This window comes from Cryptotermes secundus, unplaced genomic scaffold (assembly GCF_002891405.2).
Source record: "Cryptotermes secundus unplaced genomic scaffold, Csec_1.0 scaffold5, whole genome shotgun sequence".
Taxonomy (NCBI): Eukaryota; Metazoa; Arthropoda; class Insecta; order Blattodea; family Kalotermitidae; genus Cryptotermes; species Cryptotermes secundus.
The window spans coordinates 2,189,069-2,211,270 of NW_019724742.1; the positions used below are offsets into that span (position 1 = coordinate 2,189,069).

Here is a 22,202-nt window from a genome sequence, read left to right on the forward strand (position 1 = left end):
TTTTTCCTTTTCACTCGATTGTATAAGAATACCATCTGAAAACGGAAAACCTATTTCTGCCATTTCTGACTTTCTCTGATCTTTGAAAGTCCCATGTGCCTACCCATTTTCGTCACTAGAAAATTTTCCTTTATATTTAAGGGCGTTTAGAGCCGGTTATTACTTCTTAGGCTGCTTTCCTTCTGTACACAAAAAATAGGCTAATGACATTACGTGCTGTGTGTGACTGATTTTACGCCATTCGATGCTACGCGCTTTACGTGCTTTCTGTTTTCTACAGTCAGTAATGCCAACATGGCGAACTAGCCAGCTTGTGAGGTGGGACCGACACTGTTACCACTTAAGAAATGACGTATGGTAATACATTTTCGAAAGGTAGGCAGCTTTTGTGAAGGCTCTTTTGTATATAATGTAAAACAAACGTGGCGCCCACACAAAAGGATCGACACATCCCGTCGTCCAAGAGGAGGCTCCACTTCTAAAACACGTACATGTCTAGGACAGAACAAAAGGTATTGGTCATAGATCTCGACGGAACCCGAAGCCAAGAATGGCTGTGCTGGCGAGGGCCAGCTGTAATTTAACTGACCGACCGACCGTAGTCAGTGGAGTGACCAGTAGTAGCGAGACCTCTCGTCTCATGAGAGAGGAGGCCTATTTCAAAACACGTAAAGTCTGGAAAGAAAAATACGGCCATGGGTCCTAATGGGGATCAAAAACAAGAACAACTCTGCTGGCGAGGGACAGCGACAGTTCACTGGACTGGACTCGACTAAAGTCAGTTAACAGTAAAATATGGTCATGAGTCCCGAGGGACTTGGAACCAAGAATCACTGTTGGCGAGGGACATCAGTAATTTAGCTGTCAGTGGTCGTCCAAACGGAGTGAGTGACCGGTAGTAACCAGACCCCTCCTGTCGTTGATGAGGTGGCCAAATTTCAGAATACATAGACGTTTTATATATATATAAAAGTCATGAGTCCCGACGGGAACTGGAACCAAGATTTACTGTGTTGGCGAGGGCCAGCAACGATTTTACTGACGGACCAAAGTTAGTTGGTTGTGAACCAGTGGTCATCCAGCAGTGTCATGAACACGGAAGGTGAAGAGTCTCCGTTATCAGCCGTAAACTAGCGACGCCTAGTGAAGACTGTAACCAAGCAACGACCACCGGAGACGGACTGAGACCCGCCGTGTGCATTAGTGATTTTGTTAAGTGTGTAGATTAATGATAGTGTTATAAGTGTTATAACTATTGTGTTCTAAATTTTATCGATAGCCGTTGCATATTTAAGGACATTTGTTCGTATTGCCGTTCCTTGTTGTGTAGCTGTCATGAACCTCGAAGTTTATGTTAATGGTACTTATAATAAATTCAAGTTCTTCCAAGTTTCAAGGCATTTGAGTACGCTCTGTAGGTCTGTCAGGACATTTGATAGTAGGCATCGTCATTGTGCAGCCTTAAAATAAAAACAGTTGAGATCTGTGCTTAAATAATTAAGCATTACAACATGAAGGCGTATGGGGGAGTGGATATATAGATCCACATTTTCTTGATATCGGGGGAAAGGGCCCCCGGTACACGTTGGATAGGATGTTGGGTGTACCCCAGAGCCGGTCTGGACGACGTGGAGAAGAGAAAATTCTTTTTCCCTAACGGGACCCGAACTCGCCAGTCACTATACCGACTACGCTATCCTGGCTCCTAAAAATAGAGATCATAAGAAAACCGTATTACGTCCGATTTCCTTCAAGCGGCCGAACACGATGCAGTAAGCCTGCCCTTCCGTATAAATATGGCAGAAATTCACGCTTTTGTTCATCCAGAATGAATCGTAACTGCCCGGTTTACAGTATATGGGACCTGTAATCTGTAGCTTAGATGTCGCATGCTTCAGGGTAGGAAGCAGAGGATGCACGTTTCCTTGAAACAGTGGCTCCTGTTAACCAAACTACACTGTAATTTTCAGTCATCGGCATGTGAACCTCAGACCTCGTGTTACGTTTGCGTTCGTTTCCATTCGCTTGTTCGATATGCGGAGATTTCTCCTATACTTAGGTCAGGCTACGCTGTTATGGCTGGGGTTTGCATGGTTTTCCATAATCTCTCCAGGCGGACACTCGTGCCCTACTCCTAAAGTACCTAACGACAACCATTCTGCAATTCTTTGTCAAACCGAGTCGTTAGTATCCGAGAGGTTCCGGGTTTGAATCGTCTCAGCGACCTGCTTTCCTGGTGGGTTTTCGTCAGTTTGCTCCATGAAGGTGCTGGTACAGTGTATTGAGCAGACCACGGCCTCTTCTGTTACGCATCGACGCTACATAACCTATGCGAAGACAGACATTCCTTTGCTCGTCTTTCATTTCATCCTTCCACCCCTTCAGTGCTGTAAGTTAAATTCCTGTAGTTGAAACTGCGTCGGTATATACCAGTATATACTCAACTGCCTCTTCTCATACCGGGAATTATATTCGTATTAACCTATCACAGCTGTCTCCCTCATTCAAGTACTTTGAAATGCAGTATAAATTAAATACACAAATCACTGTCCTGTGCCTCTTAATTGCAAGCAAAATAATTTGCTTGGAAGATGGGTGGCTCCGGATGCCAATTCCGTGCAGATAAAATCCGAATTTACTTTGTCATGTTCTCGTTTTCTTCATTAGATTCTGTAAATTCCGCCAGTGACTGACATTTAAGTGAGGAAAATGGAAATAACTGTTAGTGACATGCTCAATAGACAACTTTTTTGATGGAAGAATGTCCCAGTTGTCTTGGAGAGAATTAGTGTTTAACAATAGTTTGTAGTGTGATCACGACTGCACTAGTGCGTAATAAACCTTCTCGAATGTGGAATCAAGAATTTGAAAGTGTCGCATCAGGGGATTGTTGGGCCGATCATCAGCTGTTGACAAGAAATAGTGTGTTGCACGACTCTACCGCAAGATGGCTTCAGAGCATGACACCCGCCAATATGAGAGACGTCAGTTCAGGTTTGTGTGCTGTTTGTTAGTTTTGCTTTGCCGCCAGGGCTGGAAATGGTTGCAGGCGGGGGTAGAACCCATGTATCCAGAACGCCGGAACGTACGCCTGTCATCCCTACGGGCTTCTCTCCTGGTCTCTAGCATCTACCTAGTTCTGAAAATGATTTCCACCCCTGGCTACTACGTGCTGTGTTTTGCAGATGTTACTGTTGTGTTCTTAGCATTATTAATGTTCTGCACAATTTCGTTGTAGTCCTGTATTTGTACGTGTTGGGCCGATCAAGCCTGAGACAGATGTTCATAGGGTCAGTTCATACTCACTTCCCTAGAAAAGCGTTGAGCAGCTGCCGTGAGGGTAGCTCAGACGTTATGTGCCACTGAGTCAGTCGCACGCTTCTTGTGTGTCACGTGTTAGCTGTACACTGAAACAAGGATAGTTGAGGTACTGTACGGGTGTGAAAAGTGGGCCGAAGAAGAAAAAGAGAATGAATCAAAAAGCCCCATGCTTATTGAAGAGACACTTTACGTTTTTCTCGAAAATCCCTAAGCTACTTTGCAAAGGAGTCCGTGTTTCAAGAACGTTATCAGGAAGTGCCACAGAGTTCTGAAATTGAACCCATGTAAGACAGCAGTAGCCGGTTGCACATAACGCATAGGCTCACTTCACGGCAGCTAATCAACCATTTAATGGAATTTTATATGTATGTGTTTGCTTTTGATTTGTTGAGTACGCTGCCGGTCGGCTCGAGCTAACGCGAGGAGCCGCTGTCTCTCCTGCATGAGCGGGAGAACGATTTTCAGGTAGCCCTCAGATGATGACAGTGTACTTCTACAATATGTAGGCGAACTGAAACCGTATCACTTTCCTTTCTGTGAGAGTTTAGATGTTGTAGCTTACTGTACATCGTCATGATATACTGGTATCAATTTGAAAAACTTATGATCGACTTATGTCTGCGAATAAGAAACGAAGAGAAAATTAATGGCTTAAAAACCAATAGGTTCTTTTTTTTTAGTATACGCTGAAAAGTTCTTTTATTGCTCAGTCTCGTCCACCGTGTCCAGTCGATGTGCATGTTGGCTGAAGCTCATCAAACACTTCGTTGTCGCGTAGTCCTCCGTACTTCACAACTACGTGTATGTTGCTAACACGTCGCTTCCGCGCCACGCTCAAATTAGAGTTATGGTTATACTTAACACATTACAGGAATGGATTCTGGCTTTGTGTGGAATGCCAAGGCAATATATTGTGGCGTATAGGCCCTCTTGCTAGGCAAAGACCTCGAAACAAACGAGTAGAGCCGCTGCTGTGCAATAAACGAATAAATAGACGGCCATTTCTGACAACGGCTCGGTAAACACTTTCCAGCGGAAACGAGACGCACACATCAGTACAGTTACAGTCGAAACGGGGGGTGTTTTCGATGTAGTCCGTGCCTAGGAGTTAAAAAGAAGATAACTGGGGTAATCCAGTTCAGATGCCAGTTGAAAGTCAGCCTGAGAAGAGAAGACTTAGGAGGCTGGTGTGAAATGGTCGCCAGCCTGGGACCCAGTCAGTAGAGAGTTGATGGTTGGCAGTTGAGTCGAGCTCTGCAAGGGAGGCTGAGAAGAGGTGGCGCTATAGTTGAGTTGACAGTTGACAGGAAATCAGTTGCGGGATGGGGAATGGCGGTATAGCTGCATCATTGTTGACCTCGGAATCGGATGGTGAGTCGTCAGATTCACGCTCCAGCCTCTTTTCCTGCTAGGAGAAAGCCCCTGATATCCATTATATGGGAGGCAGCTTGGGCCTCAGGAGCGGTCTGGACGCTGTGCAATAGAGACGAATTTTTTTGCTTTTTTGAAGGCTCGAATCCCGGCTTTCCAGCCTGTAGCCTGTCGCTATACCGGCTGAACTGTGTGCAGTGCTTAATTTCATACTATATATGTAACAGCCAATATTTTATGTCGCATATGTTTACGTTGCCATAATTAATTTATTCATGGAGCTGAGCCCTTCTTGAGAAGCTGCCAATTTCTGTACATCCACCCCCCCATACGTCTTCATGGTGTAGTGCTTAATTAGTTAAGCCAAATCCGTCATTAGATATCTGAGTGTGTGTCGATAAAATATTCGACTACAAGTATTATGTTTTTGGACATTATCCGTCGTCGTGTCTGTTTTTCTAAAAACCCGTTCTGTCAAGTATATGACTCATAGAAAAAGAGTAGATCTGTTCTTTTCACGATAGTGTCTGATCGAGTTTAATTCATGGCATAATGCTTAATAAAGTAAGCAGAGGGACAAATTTATCTTTCGTTACCTTATCAGTTTGATTCTTATCTCAGATTTATTAATTACAGTCTTCCGGTTATTAAATGTTTCCCCGAACATAATACCCACAGCCTTCAAAATGTATCTCAAACTCTGTTCACTTCGAGTGTGACATCTTGCCCTTAAGTACATCACGAAACTCGTCCTGTTCGGCATAAAATTCATCGGCTGCGCTTCGCACCACACACCTACCGAAGTCATTAAGAGCAGTAGCTGGCCTTTGTTGTTTTTGTGTGTTTTGGGGGCTGTACCAAAACACTGGGGAGGGGTCTGAGTTGTCTTCTGTAAAAGTCTTTCTCTTTTTTCGTAATTTCTGACCTAGTGACCTTGATACCCCATAGTCTTTTCAACACAGTTTTGATGGCAGTAAGTTCATTCCCTCTTGTAGCACTTTTTCAATTCGCGTGGCTTCTTTCTTCATAAATTTGTGAACGTTGGTCGCTCTTTCCGTTGCTTATCTGTGCATTTTGGATATAAAGTCCGGCATAATTACAGAAATGACACAAATAGAAGTAACAAATAAGAACATCTGAACACACACAAAGTGGTTTGTTTCTACGAGTACACTTAGGACGCCAAGGTTTTTGGAAGGAGTAGTGGAATCCCCTCTGCCAGCCGTTCAAGGTCGCGCTGACGGAGTCATGCCGTTAACTACTTTCGCCTGATGTTATTAGGGTGATAAAATCAAGGAGGATGTGATGGACCGTGAATGTAGCACGCGCATGACAAATGAGAGTTGCACACAAAGTTTTTATCCCGAAAGCATAAAAGGAAGAGACCATTTGGGAGTCCTAGACGTGAGTGCGAAGATAATATTAAAATATACGTTAATGATATATGGTGAGAGGCTGTAGGTTGGAGTCATCTGGCTCAGGGTAAGGCCCACTGGCAGGCACTTATGAACACAGCTACTTACGAACGTCTGTGCCCAATGGTAAAGGTAGAGTTGTCCCTGTGCTTGACTAATTAAGCACTACGCCGTGAAGGCGTATAGATCCACCTTTTCTTGACCTTGACTTCTCTGGACGACGTGGAGAACTCCGACCCCTCGGTCGTCGAGCCCGTAACCAGTCACTATACCAACTGCTGTATCCCGGCTCTGCCCAATGGAGTTAGGATATTAATGGACTTTGCTGGTTCTCTGAACGATGGTAATTTCTTAAATGTTATTAAGCAGTGGACCTTATAATGGACATGCATCGCTTTTGTTGGAGGTGAAAATACATTCCTTTTCGGCAATATCATTTGATAGATAGACTTGAAAGGATTGTGACGATGGTGTATCCTGTACTTCTTTTGGCTTATTTTGGACTTCATCCATCGTCTGGTATGTAAAAGACAAAAGACCACGACGTTTCGGAGACTGGATCCGTCTCTGTCTTCAGGTGGGTAGGGAAGGATAAACCTACTCAGTTGGGCCCGTTAGAAAGAGCTAGTCTCAGTCACTGATTGAGGCGTAGAGCATGGAAGGGCGAGACGTTTATGATGCAGTAGAAAGGAGCACTCGTCATTATTCTGAAAGTTGCCTGACGTTACTGAAGAAATCCATGAATGCCGATGTGGGCAGTCTTAGCTGAAAGTCTGAGTGGGTGCAGCTGGAATGCCCCATGTCTTACCGCAGTTCTGACCAGCACAGCTATAGGTCTGTTACAGTTTTAATGCGATTGTACCGAACGTCACGATTAAGTGCTCAACAGTCTTGTGCCTCACTTTGCCCCACATCCGACCTTCCTAACCGTGGCGCAGTTCCCTTCGAATTTCCATTGCAGCTTCCTTTCCATTTAATTTTTCAGGGTCGTCCCATTAGGACCTCGATTAAGCCACGACCACTTCCAAATGCTTCCTAACTCTTTGTTTACTCGACCCTCTGTAGCTTGATATCCTGATAGAGTTCTAGAATAAATTGGAAAATTTGATTCCATCATGTGTATCTGTTCCTGTTCCCACTTGGAGCATAGGGCATCCGTGAAACAATTTCATTTCAGCTTCTTAATGTTAGACAGTCGGTAGGACTCCTTGGACGGGGATCAGCCTGTCGCAAGACCGCTACCTTACACAGGACAGCACAAGCACAGAATAAACGTAGACAAACTTCCATGCCTTGAGTGGGATTCGAACCCGCGATACCACTGTTCGAGCGGGCGAAGACATTTCATGCCTTCGACCGCGCGGCCACTGTGATCGGCTGATTCCATCATGCTCTGTTGGAAAAGCAACGACGGGTCATCCTTGTCTGTGTGTGTTCTGCGGAAGAACACGCGGCGTAGAACAGAAGAATGAAGTATCCGACGCGGTTCGAAGTCCTGGAGGCAAAAGAGTAGAACCGAATGTAAACAAACGTTGTCTTTAGACTCTACCCCATCGAGACGCAGTATAGTTTCTTGGGGTGGGGTGAGACTGAGTCCACATCGGCCACTGTTTGGCCTGTTGTAGCAGCCCCGGATGATAGATGATGTGTGTGGAGCAGTTGGTCGAATGAAAATTGGCTGGGGAAACCGAAATACTCGGAGGAAACCTGCCCCAGTGCCACTTTGTCCACCACAAATCCCACTAGGGATCGAACCCGTGCTGCCGCTGTGGGAAGCCGGCGACCAACCGCCTGAGCTCTGGCACGGTCTTGGAGGCATAAAGGGGACATGGAAATAAATCTCCACACATTCTTAACCTCAACAGTAGTTGGAGCAGTGGTCAGTTTTGTGCTTCGGCCACTTTGTTTCTGGACAGAGGCCTCGGTATCCTTGGTTAGGAGGCTGGGTTGGAGAAGAGTAACCTTACTGTTGCCTAAAATAATCCAATCTCTGTCTCGGTACGCGTGAATTAAAGTTAATTAGCATGTCATATGTCAGCATGTGCTAATAAACTGATCCTACAAATGAAGTCTTTGTTCCGTGGCACCACAGAACATGCGTCACACCATACCTGGCCACCAAAGTGTGATGGACCAGTGGACAATTTGATTATCTCATGTTTAATCATTCGTTAACTGCAGAAATACTTTTCTGCGCGTTACCATAGCCACCTTACCGTATGCTGTATCATGTTATCTGTCGTTATGTATACTTCATCTCAGATTTAGTAATTATGAGGAGGAACGGAATATAGCAGTAAAGTACTGCCGAAGGTATAATTCAGTCGGTATTACAATGTCACATGCACAGCGTATGCTCACCTCTAAACAGCATCACTGCTTAATACGTGTTCTGCACAGTTTGTAATCATATACTAGTGTCGGTTAAACCGTGTTCGAAGGGGGATACCTAGGCCCATATAGACCTACACGGAATTCATGGTTCGGCATTCGCTTAGAAACTACAGTAAACAAGAAACGAATAGTAAACTTCTCGGTAACGTAAATATTTGCATTACAAAAACTCATATGCTTTTACAATCCTGGCCGAGGCTGTCTCGTACCGTATGTATATCAGAGCCATTACCGGCTGCTGGAATAACCAACTCCATGGAGCTGAGTCCTTGAGAAGCCGCCAGTCGCTCAGCTACTCAATTTTCCAATATTTTATGGAACCTGAATGTTCATTACCTTGCTCACAGAACGCCTCCACTGGTACATGACCTGAGACAGATGAATCCAGTCCATGCCAACCCATCCTGTTTCTCTAACACCCATCCTAACATTACGTCTGGATCTGCTTAGAGGCCTCCTTTCTTGTGGTTTCCACACCAAAATCCTACATGAAGTTCCTCTAATTATATTTGGCGAAGAGCGTGACTCCTCGTACTTGCTGGAATGTCGCCTTAAAATGGGCCACTTTAATTCGATTCTCGCCCTGAGGACTGCTACATTTCAATTAAGCATTTAGTTCGGCCCTACCGAGATTATATGAACAAAATTTAAGCCCAGTAGGCCTAGATCATCAGCTTTGATAAGTGCCTTCGCAATAATTGCGCCCCGAATGAGTGGTGTTCTATGAGACTGCAGTTTCCAGCTTCGTAATTTAGGCTACATGAACCGTCGCAACAGTTCAGTATGAAGCCAAGAAATGCCACCTGTTCCTCTCCTGTGAGTTCCTGTGTTGTGTTGCAGCATGCTGATAGTGATGGTGCTATCGCCCCCAGCTTCACACCAACCATATCATATTGATTTACAGCTCCTATTTTCTCCACCTCCGCCCTCCTTATTCCAGATTCCTAACCCGCCGGTTCCACCCCAACAGCAGGGGTAGGACCTGGTGACGTCACTTCATCCCCTGCAAGCGGGTCGATTCTTGGTGGTGGTTGCTCCATTGATTGGATTCTATTAGAGGACATATAGAAGTCGTGTCGGGTCAAGGTTACCGTGGGGTAGATTCCTCATTCTCTTCATCTGATGACCCACATCCGCAAGCAATCGAAAGCATGTTTTATTAGCAGATGCATGGTGCAGTAACTTTATTTCAAACTCACTTTCAGCAGTATCTCCATATGCATAAACTCGTAGTGGTTTAGACGGCTTGAGTTAAGTTATCGGGATTTCAGAAAATATGAGTAATGTTCTTTTTTTAAAGACTAAGCATGGAATAAAAATATTGTGTTTCTGGACATTATCTATCGTCGTTACAAACTGTAGTTTGCAGTCACCTGTTAACGCTGTTCGTGGATTTTTATACCCCGAAGATGGAGGCCATACGTTCCTCCGAAACGTCGATTTACACAGTATCTGCACGGCGCCACATCCCAGAAGACGGCATTCTTCGATCAGTATGTTGATCATGAGAATTTGTAGTTAGCCGACTTGAAGCATATTTTATATAAAGTACATATCACAGGATGCCTTCTGGATGTCATATTTTAATTAACCTCTCAATACCAACATGAGTATCATAGACCTAAAGATAAGTTTTTGGAAATGCAGCTTCAGAACTCCACATCCGCATGTCTTGTTCCAATTGTCACAGCTTCGCATACTCAGAACCAGTTTCGCTTCACAAAGAGCAATGCAAATTTTTGAATTCGGCGATTGTGGTTTTATAAAATTTACAAACTTCGCAGCCACGTCTTACTGAGCCAATACAGTCTTCACGGCAAGAGCTTGATGGTGAACGATACAGTGTCTACTGCCACCAGCCATGCGCCACCTGTGCAGATATCAAAATATTGTTTTCAACTAAAGCCTGAAGTTGAGATGAAAATTAACTTCTGTTGTCGTATGAGTAGACAGACGTTTGCACGTAAGGTTGATTGCAAAACAGAAAGACCGGAGACATCAGTGGATTCATTTAGTTTGCATAGCAAAACCCTGACTGATTCTTATCCGTTTAATGAATTTAATTAGTATTGCAGTCCGTTATGGTCTAGTGGTCAGAGTTCCTGGTTACAGATCCAGAGGTCCCGGGTTCGATTCCCGGGGCTACCAGATTTTCTGAGAAGTAGTGAGTCTGGAACGGGGTCCACTCAGCCTCGTGAGGACAAATGAGGAGCTATTTCAAGGAAATAACGGCTCCGGTCTAGTAAACCGAGATTAACGGCCGTGGGGATCCGTTGCGCTGACTGCGCGACACCCTCTATCCGCTAAAGTTGTCACTGACTTCGCCGACAAGCGGCGGTCGCTCGGTCGGTATAGTTCACTTACGGACTACAGGCCACGGATTTTTTTTTATTGCAGTCCGTTTCGAAACTGTAGAATCTGGAAGTGAAATATTCTTGATAACCTTCTAGTGTTTATTATCACCAAGTTTGTGAGAAACTGTGCCCCCTGAGATTCTCGACATTTGTAGCATAAGATAAGTAAGATAGGCATGATCTGCACTGTAAAGCCTCTACTGACAGAGAGGGCGTGTGTGTAGTGCAAAAGGAAGCATTATCAGTAACATTCTGTATGTGCGAAGTGTTCACTTGACGAAATGCCAAACCCACCTTCTCATCAGAGAGGATGTTACATAAGGATTATTACCGTAAGAGTTCAGTTAAAAAAAAAGTCTCTACTCGTGGATATCAAGGGGCTTGACGCCAAGATGAACTGATTGGCGTAAACCGTCAGCCGTAAAGTAATTTTGACGTTGACTTTGACGAGTTCAGAGAGAGTTGTAAGGGAGTCTGTGAAGATGAGTCTTAGTCGATGCAGTCGAGAGCCATTGGGAAACGAAGTGAACGCGGAAGCTGAAGAATCTCTGCTGTTAGAAGCCATTATCAGGAGACGACTAGTGGAGACTGTAACAGACTGAGAACACTGGAGTGTGTACAACAGTGATTTACTAAATTGTGGGAATTATCAGTGGTGCTATAATTAAGTGTTGTCGCTAGTCGTGTCAATAAATCCAATCTCCAATCCACATACAATCGTGACAGTAATCTCTGATGGAGCCCTTGAGACTACTTCGTGGAACCCAAAGATTCCGTGGAACATAGTGGCTTAGAGCGGTGTATGTTCAGATCACTACCTGCTTCTGCTATTAGTAGTATTTGTGATAACCGAAGTAAGACGCTGGAATGTGTTACGGACCCGAAAATGACGTGCGTTTTTTGTGTGTTTATAGGCAGGAGCTTCCGGTTCCTATGTTCAGCCGCAATGACTTCTCCATCTGGTCTGTTTTGAAGAACTGTATTGGGAAGGAGCTGAGCAAGATCACAATGCCGGTGATCTTCAATGAGCCTCTGAGTTTTCTCCAGCGGATGGTGGAGTATATGGAATATGCTCACTTGCTGAGACGCGCAGCGGAGGAAACAGACCCAATTTGCAGGCTACAGGTATGTGCAGTGTTTCCCACTAAATACATAAAAATGATTGGAAATTACCGTTTCTAGAATGTTACTTCGTTTCATAGATAGTTACCAATGATTGAAGGAACCTGGTGCTTCTAGCTTCAGGGTAGAAAAATGATACTCTTCTACCTGCAGCAGGTCACAGCAGCTGGGTGAACAGTCTCACATCCCAGAAGTAAGCTTCGTGTTCGCTGTCATGAGAACCTCAGTGCCACATAAAAACACTCATTACATCGCCATAGAGTTTCAGTATGTCGAAAATGAGAAGCGCGCGCAGACGCAGATGGTCTCTCCGCGCTCATCTCACGCGACACTACTCTCTCCTCGAGTCCGCTTCCTTCTCAGAGCTGAAAGGTTCCAGCCTTCCTTGGCGGCAGCAGCTCAAGATCTTTTCTTTAAGACCGCCTGACTGCCTTTCGACTTTCTGTCAGTGAGTGCCTCTCCGCTGGTGTGCTGCCATCACTGGGGATGTTCAGCACTTCGGTGGCTTCACGGCGCTGCTGGTCCCTGCGCTTCCATTGCTGCTAACCGCGTCTCTTTTACTCTTGATGGGTGGCTCCCATATAGCGTCGTATCGCCTCTGCGTCGCGTCATGTCACCTGCAGCTCGCTACTGAACTCGTCGCAAAGATCGTGAGCCTGTTCTCTAACCAATGCCGTGACGTCTTTCAATCGTCAATTTAGCGTGTCATTTTCTTTACGAATTCACTTTGGCCAGCCTTTATATCACATTTCGTTGTTTGGCACATATTAGTTCCTTTGGCAGGTCGCCAGTTGATCATGGCCTGTTTATGTCCCCTTGAATTCTTTCTTGGCCGCCAGTCATATCCCTTTCTAGTTAAATAAGTGCTACACCATCGCTTGTAATGCTGGATCCATCTTCGAGCCGACTTCTGGCTCCAGTTCCAACGTTTATCGTTATTTGGGACAGTTATTGGCCACTTTCTTCCGTCTTGCACGGAACTAACTTACGATTCACTGCACCCAATATCCCGCGTGTCCTTCGACGCACGTCCGCATTAGCCCTGCGCTCACAAATAAGACTGAACTCAGATGCGTCTCCTCTGTACCTGCACGAACGGTTGCAGTCATTCTAGAGGTCTGTCTTCAGTTCCCCGTCGTCTTTTGTCGTGAGCGTGAGCTTGGCAGTTCTTGAAGGGTCTAGAAACCGCCAGTGTGAGCAGTTCCGCCGTGTTAAAGAGACTCACGTAATGACCCCGCCCCACTAACAGCTCACACGACAATAATTTTAGAATGAATTATTTCATAGTGTAAACTAATATTTATAATTATTTATATTACAGTATTAATAGTAGTAATGATAATAATGACCCAGCAGCACCTTAAGAGTTTTAGGATTGAAATCGTACACATACTTTCAAGCGTAAACACACAAGAGAAGAATGCCGTCATCTGCGATGTGGCGCCATGTAGATCTGTGAACTGACGTTTTTGAGGAACGTATCGCCTCCATCTTCAGGGTAGAAAATTCCTCGAATGGGGAAGGAACATGAACACAAATTTTTATCTCATGGTACATTTGTATGTTGTGCTCAAAAACCGGTAAAGGGATATTTTGAACATAATAAAATTGTAATTTTGTGTTAATTTATATCAGCAACCACTTGTATTATCAAAATTAAATGTTTGGTCACGGGAAGGGAACAAGAAACTCTACCCTTAAAGGGCTAGGCAAATCATTATATACTCTACTGAGCCACCTCCAGTGCAGTTCTTGGTCATGCACGGTGTTTAGAGGGATATTGTGTTGTTGCACGTGAGTCATTTGTTCTCCCAAATGCAAATTAGAATTGTTAGTCGCTTGCGCTGTCTCTCACAGTGTCCAGCTCTGCCTTTTGTTCATCTCCTCATTGAACACGTGAGTCTTCTCATACCACAGCAGCTCATTTAATGCCTAATGCACTGGAATGTTCATATTCCTCAAAAAAATTTTGTTGGTAATCCTACATTTTTCTTTTTCAGTATGTGGCTGCATTTGCTGTCAGTGCTTTGTCATCTAATTGGGAGCGACTGGGTAAACCATTCAACCCACTTTTAGGAGAGACATATGAGTTAGAGAGAGATGGGTACAGGTATGTTGTAGCATACTGTGGCTTGAAATTTTAGAAACTGAGTTAATAAAGTTAAATGCAGAAGCGGTGGTGTAGGAAATCATCATCGCTACTACCGCCATCACTATGTAATAGCATCAGTAGTAGTAGTAGTAGTGATGTGGCAGAACCATTGGCAGCAATGATAGTGGTTGTGTTAAATTCACGTATTATTATTATTTTTTTATTGCTGGTTGGGTGGGACTAAGTCCCTTGTACTGCGGCCACTTCTGGCCTATTGTACCAGCCCCAGATGATAGGTAAGGGTGATTGTGGAGCAATTGGTGGAATGAAGATTGGCAGGGGAAACCGAAGTACTTAGAGAAAACCTGCCCCAGCACCACTTTGTCCACCACAAATCCCATTTGACCAGACCTGGGATCGGTGGGAAGCCAGCGACTAACCGCTTGAGCTGTGGCGCGGCCATTAAATAGTAGTAACTTCAGCAACAATGTGAGCAGTAGGATTAAGGGTATTGATGACACTGTTAATAATTTAAATAATGAAGTTTTAAATATGTTATGTATTTTGAAAGCTGCTCCACACAGTTCACATTAATATTGATGCAGACATGTTGATATGGTAAAATTAATGTGTTTAGGAACAGTTCTTGATGCACTTGCTTTTGTTCACTACTTTTTCACCATACACTGCTGCACTGTCCTGGCTTTCATTTGAGATCAGGTGGTGGTCTTCATAATGACCCTTCAATGCCCCAACAATATCTTTATTGTCACTCCAGCTGGAAGACTGTGTAAGATGTTGGAAGATTATTCCCCCATAATTTCAAATAGATGTGTAGCCATCCCACAGGATCAAACTGACAGTGTAACTACTGGCCAAGATGTGGATCCGTCAAACTGCAGTGGCTTTACTACGATACTGCTGGTCCCTGCAATCCCACCACCTTCAGTTCTCAGTTGGGCTTCTACTGCTGCCCATTGTGTCTTGAACTCTTGGCCGTTGGTTTCCAGGCCATGTTGAGTTTGTTCAGGTCACTTCTTTGTTGAGGCATGTTGGTTCCAAATAGACCAATAATCCCTGAGATTTTGCTTGTTCTCCTGGGATGTGAAACAGTGTAATATCATAGGTTATTATTAACATTTTGGAAGCTGACTGCTCCAATCTTTACTTCTTCCTTTGAGATTAGCTAGCAGATTCCTCTGAAATGTTAACCACATATGAGACTACATCATGTCATATCCCAGAAGACCACAACCTAAATTTTCGCTGCTGTGAAAACACTAAATATCATATAATGTGTAGAATATGTTCGTCTTTCCAAGTAAGGTACCATGTTTCACATTCATTCAGAATAAGTGTTAAAAAGGAATTATTTTATGTATCTTGATCTTTGGTGTTATAGAAAGCAACCAGAGCGCTAACAGGTTTCAACTAGAGTAATAACAAGTGTAAAAGTGGTCCCTGTGCTTACCTAGTTAAGCACTATGCCATGAAAGCGTATGGAGGAGTGGATGTATAGTTCCACTTTTTCTTGACCTTGGCACTAGCTAGAGGTGCGTGGTCAGCTTCACGCCCTGGAATAACAGGCATATTCGTAATTTATTCTTCACTTATTTTCACTTACTGTTGTTGCTCCAAAGTTCCTAAGTTCTGAGCTAATTGCACATAATTTATTTTGTGTACTGTAAGTAAATGATGGCATATTATGGGTTCTGGTTTTGTTACAGCACATGTATTTAATTTTATGTACATTTACTTCTGGGGTTTACAAGAATTTTATTAGTAGATACAAAATTATTAAGTGTCACATGCCATTCATATAGTATTATTTCATAATATAAAAGGGTATTTAATATTTGCAGGGTTGTGTGTGAACAAGTTAGTCATCACCCACCAATTTCAGCATTCCATGCAGACTGCAAAGACTTTATATTTCATGGTTCAATTCACCCTAAGCTTAAATTCTGGGGAAAGAGTGTAGAGATTCAACCCAAAGGACAAGTGACTGTTGAACTTCCAAGGTAAGACTTGCTGTAGAGTATAATATCATTAATAAGAATAATATTGTAGAGAGAGATCTGGCTGCAAGCAGTTGAAAATTAGGTTATATTTCAGTATTATCAGGGACTCCTCCCCACCCTTATATTTTTACAGTTGCTGTTGTTGTCTAGTGCCAACTTTAGCAGATAGAGGGTGTCACGTGGTCAGCACAGTGAATCCCCACAGTCGTTAATTTCAGTTTTCTAGATTGGAGCCGCTATTTCCTTGAAATAGCTCCTCAGTTATCCTCATGAGGCTGAGTGGACCCTGTTCCAGACCCACTACATCTCAGAAAATCTGGTATAGCCGGGAATCGAACCCGGACCTCTGGATCTGTAGCCAGGAACTCTGACCACTAGCACTAACTTCACCGACAAGCGGCAGTAGCTCAGTCAGTATAGTTCGCTTGTGGACTGAAGCCACAGAGTTTGTTTTTTTGTTTTTGTTGTTGTTTATGCTTTAATTCTAAGCATAGTATGTTATAAAAATCCCTTTTGCCCACTTTCCTGATTTTGAAATGCAAGATAGCATCCTCATAACTGTCTCTCAGTGTGCACTTCCCAGTTCCAAATAACTTTTCAACGATGTGACAGATTTTCAAGAAATCTGGTATGAATAGAATTCAGTTTTAATTTATGATCATCAGTAATACCAATATGGTTACAGTAAGGACTCTTTCCATAGGTCTTACAGTTTCCAAGATAATTAAATAACAAGAAGTTCTTGGAAGAACTAGTCACCTACTTTTATTTCACTGCAAATTGAGCTTTTCATACAACAAGAGGGGCATAAGTAAGTCAGTACAACAGTAGCATAAATTAAACTGCCAGAATACAATAATGATAGCTTAATTTATGACAATATATATAAAAGAGGTCCATTGAGGGACTTATATTCATTTCATGATTGTTTATGTGAGATCAAACTTATGGTATCACATCAAGAATGTGAGCAGCTGCTGTCTTGGCATTACTAAGGGGAGGTATTTGTGACATACACTGTTGAGAATGCTTCATATGACATGGTTTTCTTGCCAAGCTTCATGACATAGATGTAAGCACTTAAGTAATATTAAGGGTCTTACCTCAAAAATTTTAGAGGCTTCAGTGTTGGTATTAGTGAAGGGAGGGATTTATGGAGTATACCGTTGAGATGACATTAGAAGGTGTTATGCATGTGCCAAATTTCATGACAGTTGGTTCAGCCATTGAACTAATGTTAAGGTTATGTCTCAACAGTTTGAGAGGTTGTGGTGCTGGTATTGCTGAAGGGAGGGAGTTAATGAAGTAGACTGTTGAGATTGTCTCATATGGCAAGATATATATATATATATACCCAAGATTGTTGACAGTCAGTTGAGGCATTCAAGTAATACTAAGATTATTTACCTCTACAATCTGAGGGGCTGCAGTGTTGTTGTGGATGGCCAGAGCGTTTCTAGGCAACAACTTGTAAACAACCTTCAGATGAGTACATTGCAACAATAAGACAAAGTTTATAGCTCACTGCTAGGTGACATGGAGAGCCAAAGGAATGGACCCAAGAGATTTGTGGATCCCGGAGGAAGTTTGCTGCCATCCGCAGGAAGGTGTCCCACAATGCATGAATGGCATGGTGCAAGGGAAACATCTTCAGGGAAATTGTGGACCATGGAAGGAATTGGCCGCTGGCTGAAAGATGACCCACCATGCAGGAGTGGCACATTCCAAGGGAAACTTCATCAGGAAATATTTGACTAAGGACAATGTTGAGCAAGAACCCCAGAAAGGACGAACAGAGGAGAATAGATGCTGGGAATGCCCGGAATGCAAAACGGAAATGAAGGACCAAACCACAAATGGCACCAGAGGGTGGAACTTAGGACAGAAATTGCACCTGGAAAGTGGAGGAACGCGCAAGAAGACCCTATATGAGATTTTCAGAGGGAAGATCGCAAAAGAAGTAGTCAGAAGTTCCAGCGGGTTATGAAGATGGATGGCCTGGATATCATGGAGAGGTCATCCCCCTCTGAAAGGAAAAGGAGATTGTGCATGGACAAGGAGCTGGAAATGTGGTAGTAGCAGCCACTTGGGATAATTTTGCCCACCGTCTGAAAAAAAAAAAAAAATTGGATGATGTTGAGAACCTGAACTGACTGGACCCATATAAGTTAACCACTCGGGACAAGCTGTCAGGCTGTCAGCTGTTCAGGCATTCACATTTTTTGAGGGGGGCACACACAGAGTATGGTGATCTAATAAGCCTACTTATTTTTTTTTTTTCAAAATAAGTTAAGTAGGCTAAAAAGGAGTGAATATGACAGAATTGTTATGCTACATAACATTTCTTTATGTTTTAACTGGACGTACCCCATCTTTCTGTTCATTTCTGTGATTAAGTGAAAAGAATTTTCTGTTCATTATCATCAAGAAACAAGTTCCTAGAACTTACTAATTATATTCATATTTGCATCATGCTTGCAGATGGGGTGAAGCGTACACTTGGACTTACATAAACTGCTGTGTACATAATATAATTGTGGGAAAATTGTGGATGGAACAGTATGGAACCATGGAAGTAACAAACCATGCCACAGGTTAGTGTTGTTACATGACAATGAAAGTTAAATTATCATTTATTATTTTTTTTTATTGCTAGTGGGATGGGACTAAGTCCCTTGTACTGCGGCCACTTCTGGCCTATTGTACCAGCCCCAGATGATAGGTGAGGGTGATTGTGGAGCAATTGGTGGGATGAAGATTGGCAGGGGAAACCGAAGTACTCGGAGAAAACCTGCCCCAGCACCACTTTGTCCACCACAAATCCCACTTGACCAGAACCAGGATCGAACCCGGGCCGCCGCAGTAGGAAGCCAGCGACTAACCGCTTGAGCTATGGTGCGGCCCTCCTCAGGAACATTGTGGCATGTGTATGTAGACTGAATTTCTGACTTTTGATTTGTGCTATATACTGTGCAGAAGGACACTCCTACTTTAAGTTAGAACATTATGTTGGATGTTGCTTAAGAAGATCCCATTTAAAATGATTTCCCACCTAAAAAGCTAAAATTATTGGGTCCAAAAAGTAATAACTTAAGAATAATGTATTTATAGATTGTGTAAAACATTTTGCACATAAAAAGATGTCCCACCTAAGAAGAACAATTTTAAAGGCCAATATCGAACTTCAGTATAGAATATATATATATATGTATGTATAGAATTTATGTTTTGTAATACGCATCACTGGTTTCGGTAACAAATGATATTTCAACAGGTCATCGGGCAGTCCTTACCTTCAAGCCAGCAGGCTGGTTCTCAAAAGACCTCCACCGAGTGGAAGGATTCATCACAGACAAACAGTAAGGTGTTACAGTTTTCAGCTCAGTAATTGTCAGACTTTTTATATATTGTGCTGCTTGGAGTGTTTGGCTGTGCTGTGGACTGAACAGTTCTGTTTCATGGTCATCCATTTTGGGTTATCAGAACTTTAATGACAGTAAGATCTAAAAGTTTGTGACATTGGTATATTACTACAGTTATTGTGTTTTGGGGCTTTAATCCATTGTCCTGTTTTTTATTTAACAGAAAGTTTTGGAGACTGGATTCTGTCTGTCTTCAGGTTAAGACCTACTCATTTGGCCCCAGTCAGTAGAGCTAGTCCCTAGCCCCTAGTCTGAAGCTAGGGACGAGCTGTATTAATTGGGCCCAGCTGAGTAGGGTTTAACCTGAAGACAGACAGAATCCAGTCTCCAAAACTTTCTTTTAAATAAAGAACAGACAGTGGATTAAAGCCCCAAAACACAATAACTGTACTTTAATGTCACTTGGCTGAATTGGTTTGAGAGGCAACGGTTAAAAGTCTCAGACAAAGATCTCATGGTAATGTGGGGTTTGTCTTGGGCTCCTTTAAACCCTCCAGTGAGTGTCAAGATAGTGGTGAAGTAGCCTTCATGAAAATTAACATTTTGAAATAATACAAGATATTAATCTGTTTTTGCAAACTGAATCACACCACACATAATACGTAGCTGATTCCAAAAGTAAGGTCTCCAAAGCGCTGGGTAATTTTTCGTGCTGCTGTTGGCAACCCTGTTGCATTCGTTGCTTCCCCCACTCCCCCCAGTACCACCAAGCATGCGCGCACGTAGCTAGGACGCTCAGTCTTGGCACGGTTGCCGTTAGAAATGGCGCTCCCGATTACTAAAACTGCGAAGTGTGAGATTCGCGCAGTTATTCGGTTTTTGAACGCAAAAGGGACTAAACCAATTGAAATTCATCGTCAATTGGTGGAAGTGGATGGCGAGTCATGCATGGACATAAAGAACGTCCGCAAGTGGTGTAGGGAGTTTGAATCTGGTTGTACTGCAATACACGACGAAAAAAGAACTGGGAGACCGTCAATTTCTGACGAGACAGTCACGAAGATTGAGCGAGTCATGCGTCAGGATAGGCGCATCACACTCGATGATCTCTGCATTTCGGTTCCCGAGGTTTCCCGAACCACCATTTATCGGGTTTTGACAGAGAAGTTGAATTATCGGAAGGTGTGCGCAAGATGGGTCCCGCGAATGCTCACGGAAGACCACAAACGGCAGAGAGTTGACTCTTCCCGTGAATTTCTTCGCCGCTATGCTGACGAAAAGGACAACTTCTTGAATTCAATTGTCACAGGCGACGAAACCTGGGCGTACCACTTCACACCTGAGACAAAACAACAATCACGTCAGTGGCGGCATTCCTCTTCGCCTAAGCCTCGAAAATTCAAGCAAACACAGTCTGCCGGTAAAGTCATGGCAACTGTGTTTTGGGATCGAAACGGGGTATTGTTGGTTGACTTTATGGAAACTGGGACCACAATAAACGCTGAGAGATATTGTGAGACACTGAGAAAACTCAGGCGGGCGATTCAGAACCGGAGAAGAGGGATGTTGAGCAAGGGCGTAAGCATTCTCCACGATAACGCTCGCCCCCATGCTGCCCGACAAACCGTCGCTCAACTGCAACAGTTTGGATGGAACATCATCACCCATCCACCCTATAGTCCGGACTTGGCGCCCAGTGACTACCATCTCTTTCCAAAGTTGAAAAAACATTTGTCTGGAAAGCGCTTCAACAACGACGATGAGGTGAAAGCTGAGGTTCGAAGTTTCCTGAACAGCATGGAGGTGAACTGGTATGACATGGGCATACAAAAACTGCCACTGCGCCTACAAAAATGCATCGACCGAAATGGCGATTATGTAGAGAAATGAGTACATGTTCAAGATTCAACTGATGTATCCAAAATTGAAAATAAATGTTTATTTTATATTTTCAAACATAGGAGACCTTACTTTTGGAATTACCCTCGTATCACAGTGCATACCTGGATGTATTGTTTTCTTCTATTTTGTTAAGTATCATGTTAAGTAACTTCTCCAATATAAGTTCTAGACCTTAATGAGATATATATTTTTATGTTTGTGATTAGCAGCTGTTGATAGAGTCAGCGAAGTTTTCATTGAACTCTGTGTAATGCAGGGATTTAGACCTATAATATAAAAAATTAATGTTCACAGACAACTTTAGATTGTACCCAAATGTAACCGAAATCTGCCACGTGGATACATGTGATGTCAGAATTATACTTTCATTTTATGCATTTTGAGCAAAGATTGCATAAAAAACTAGGCAGAGGAAGTTTTAATAAATGAAATTTGTAAATATATTGATGTTCTTTATACAAATACAAGGTATTAATTTTGCTCTCTGTCCACAGTAAGAAGAAACTGCATTTCCTTTATGGCAAGTGGACGGAGTTCATTCGATGCACAGACATCGCTTCATATGATGAGTATGTGCGAGAGAATGCTCACAAATTCAGGTGCAGGTCAAACTTTGTTCCACGGTTGCACAACAGAGTTGCTATTTGCTTTTTGTGTTTTGTCAATGTAACAGAACAGAGGTAGTGATAGTAGCCAGCATACAAGAGTAGTGAAAGTGGTTCTCAAATGATATTCACTCTTGCCCATGGGCACAGTGTTGGCTCTACTATTTTCCACCACTTTTTTGTAGAGACAGAAATGCCTGTTTGGAAAAAATGGCTTGGGTTGGGGAGTCAGTGCCTTTGCTT

The 22,202-nt window shown here is 43.2% G+C and overlaps 1 protein-coding gene across 2 annotated transcripts in view; it reads left to right on the forward strand.

Moving 5' to 3' along the window:
- Positions 1–22,202, forward strand: part of LOC111862678 (oxysterol-binding protein-related protein 1) — a 101,530-nt gene that overhangs the window by 64,774 nt on the left and 14,554 nt on the right. Inside the window, exons 12-17 of one of the 2 annotated variants that reach the window (XM_023848234.2) lie at positions 11,770–11,980; positions 13,978–14,087; positions 15,932–16,090; positions 18,572–18,684; positions 19,365–19,449; positions 21,849–21,953. In XM_023848234.2, the coding sequence (XP_023704002.1) occupies positions 11,770–11,980; positions 13,978–14,087; positions 15,932–16,090; positions 18,572–18,684; positions 19,365–19,449; positions 21,849–21,953 (783 nt within the window). The remainder of the gene's footprint in view (positions 1–11,769; positions 11,981–13,977; positions 14,088–15,931; positions 16,091–18,571; positions 18,685–19,364; positions 19,450–21,848; positions 21,954–22,202) is intronic. The other variant, XM_023848235.2, reaches the window with a different exon arrangement.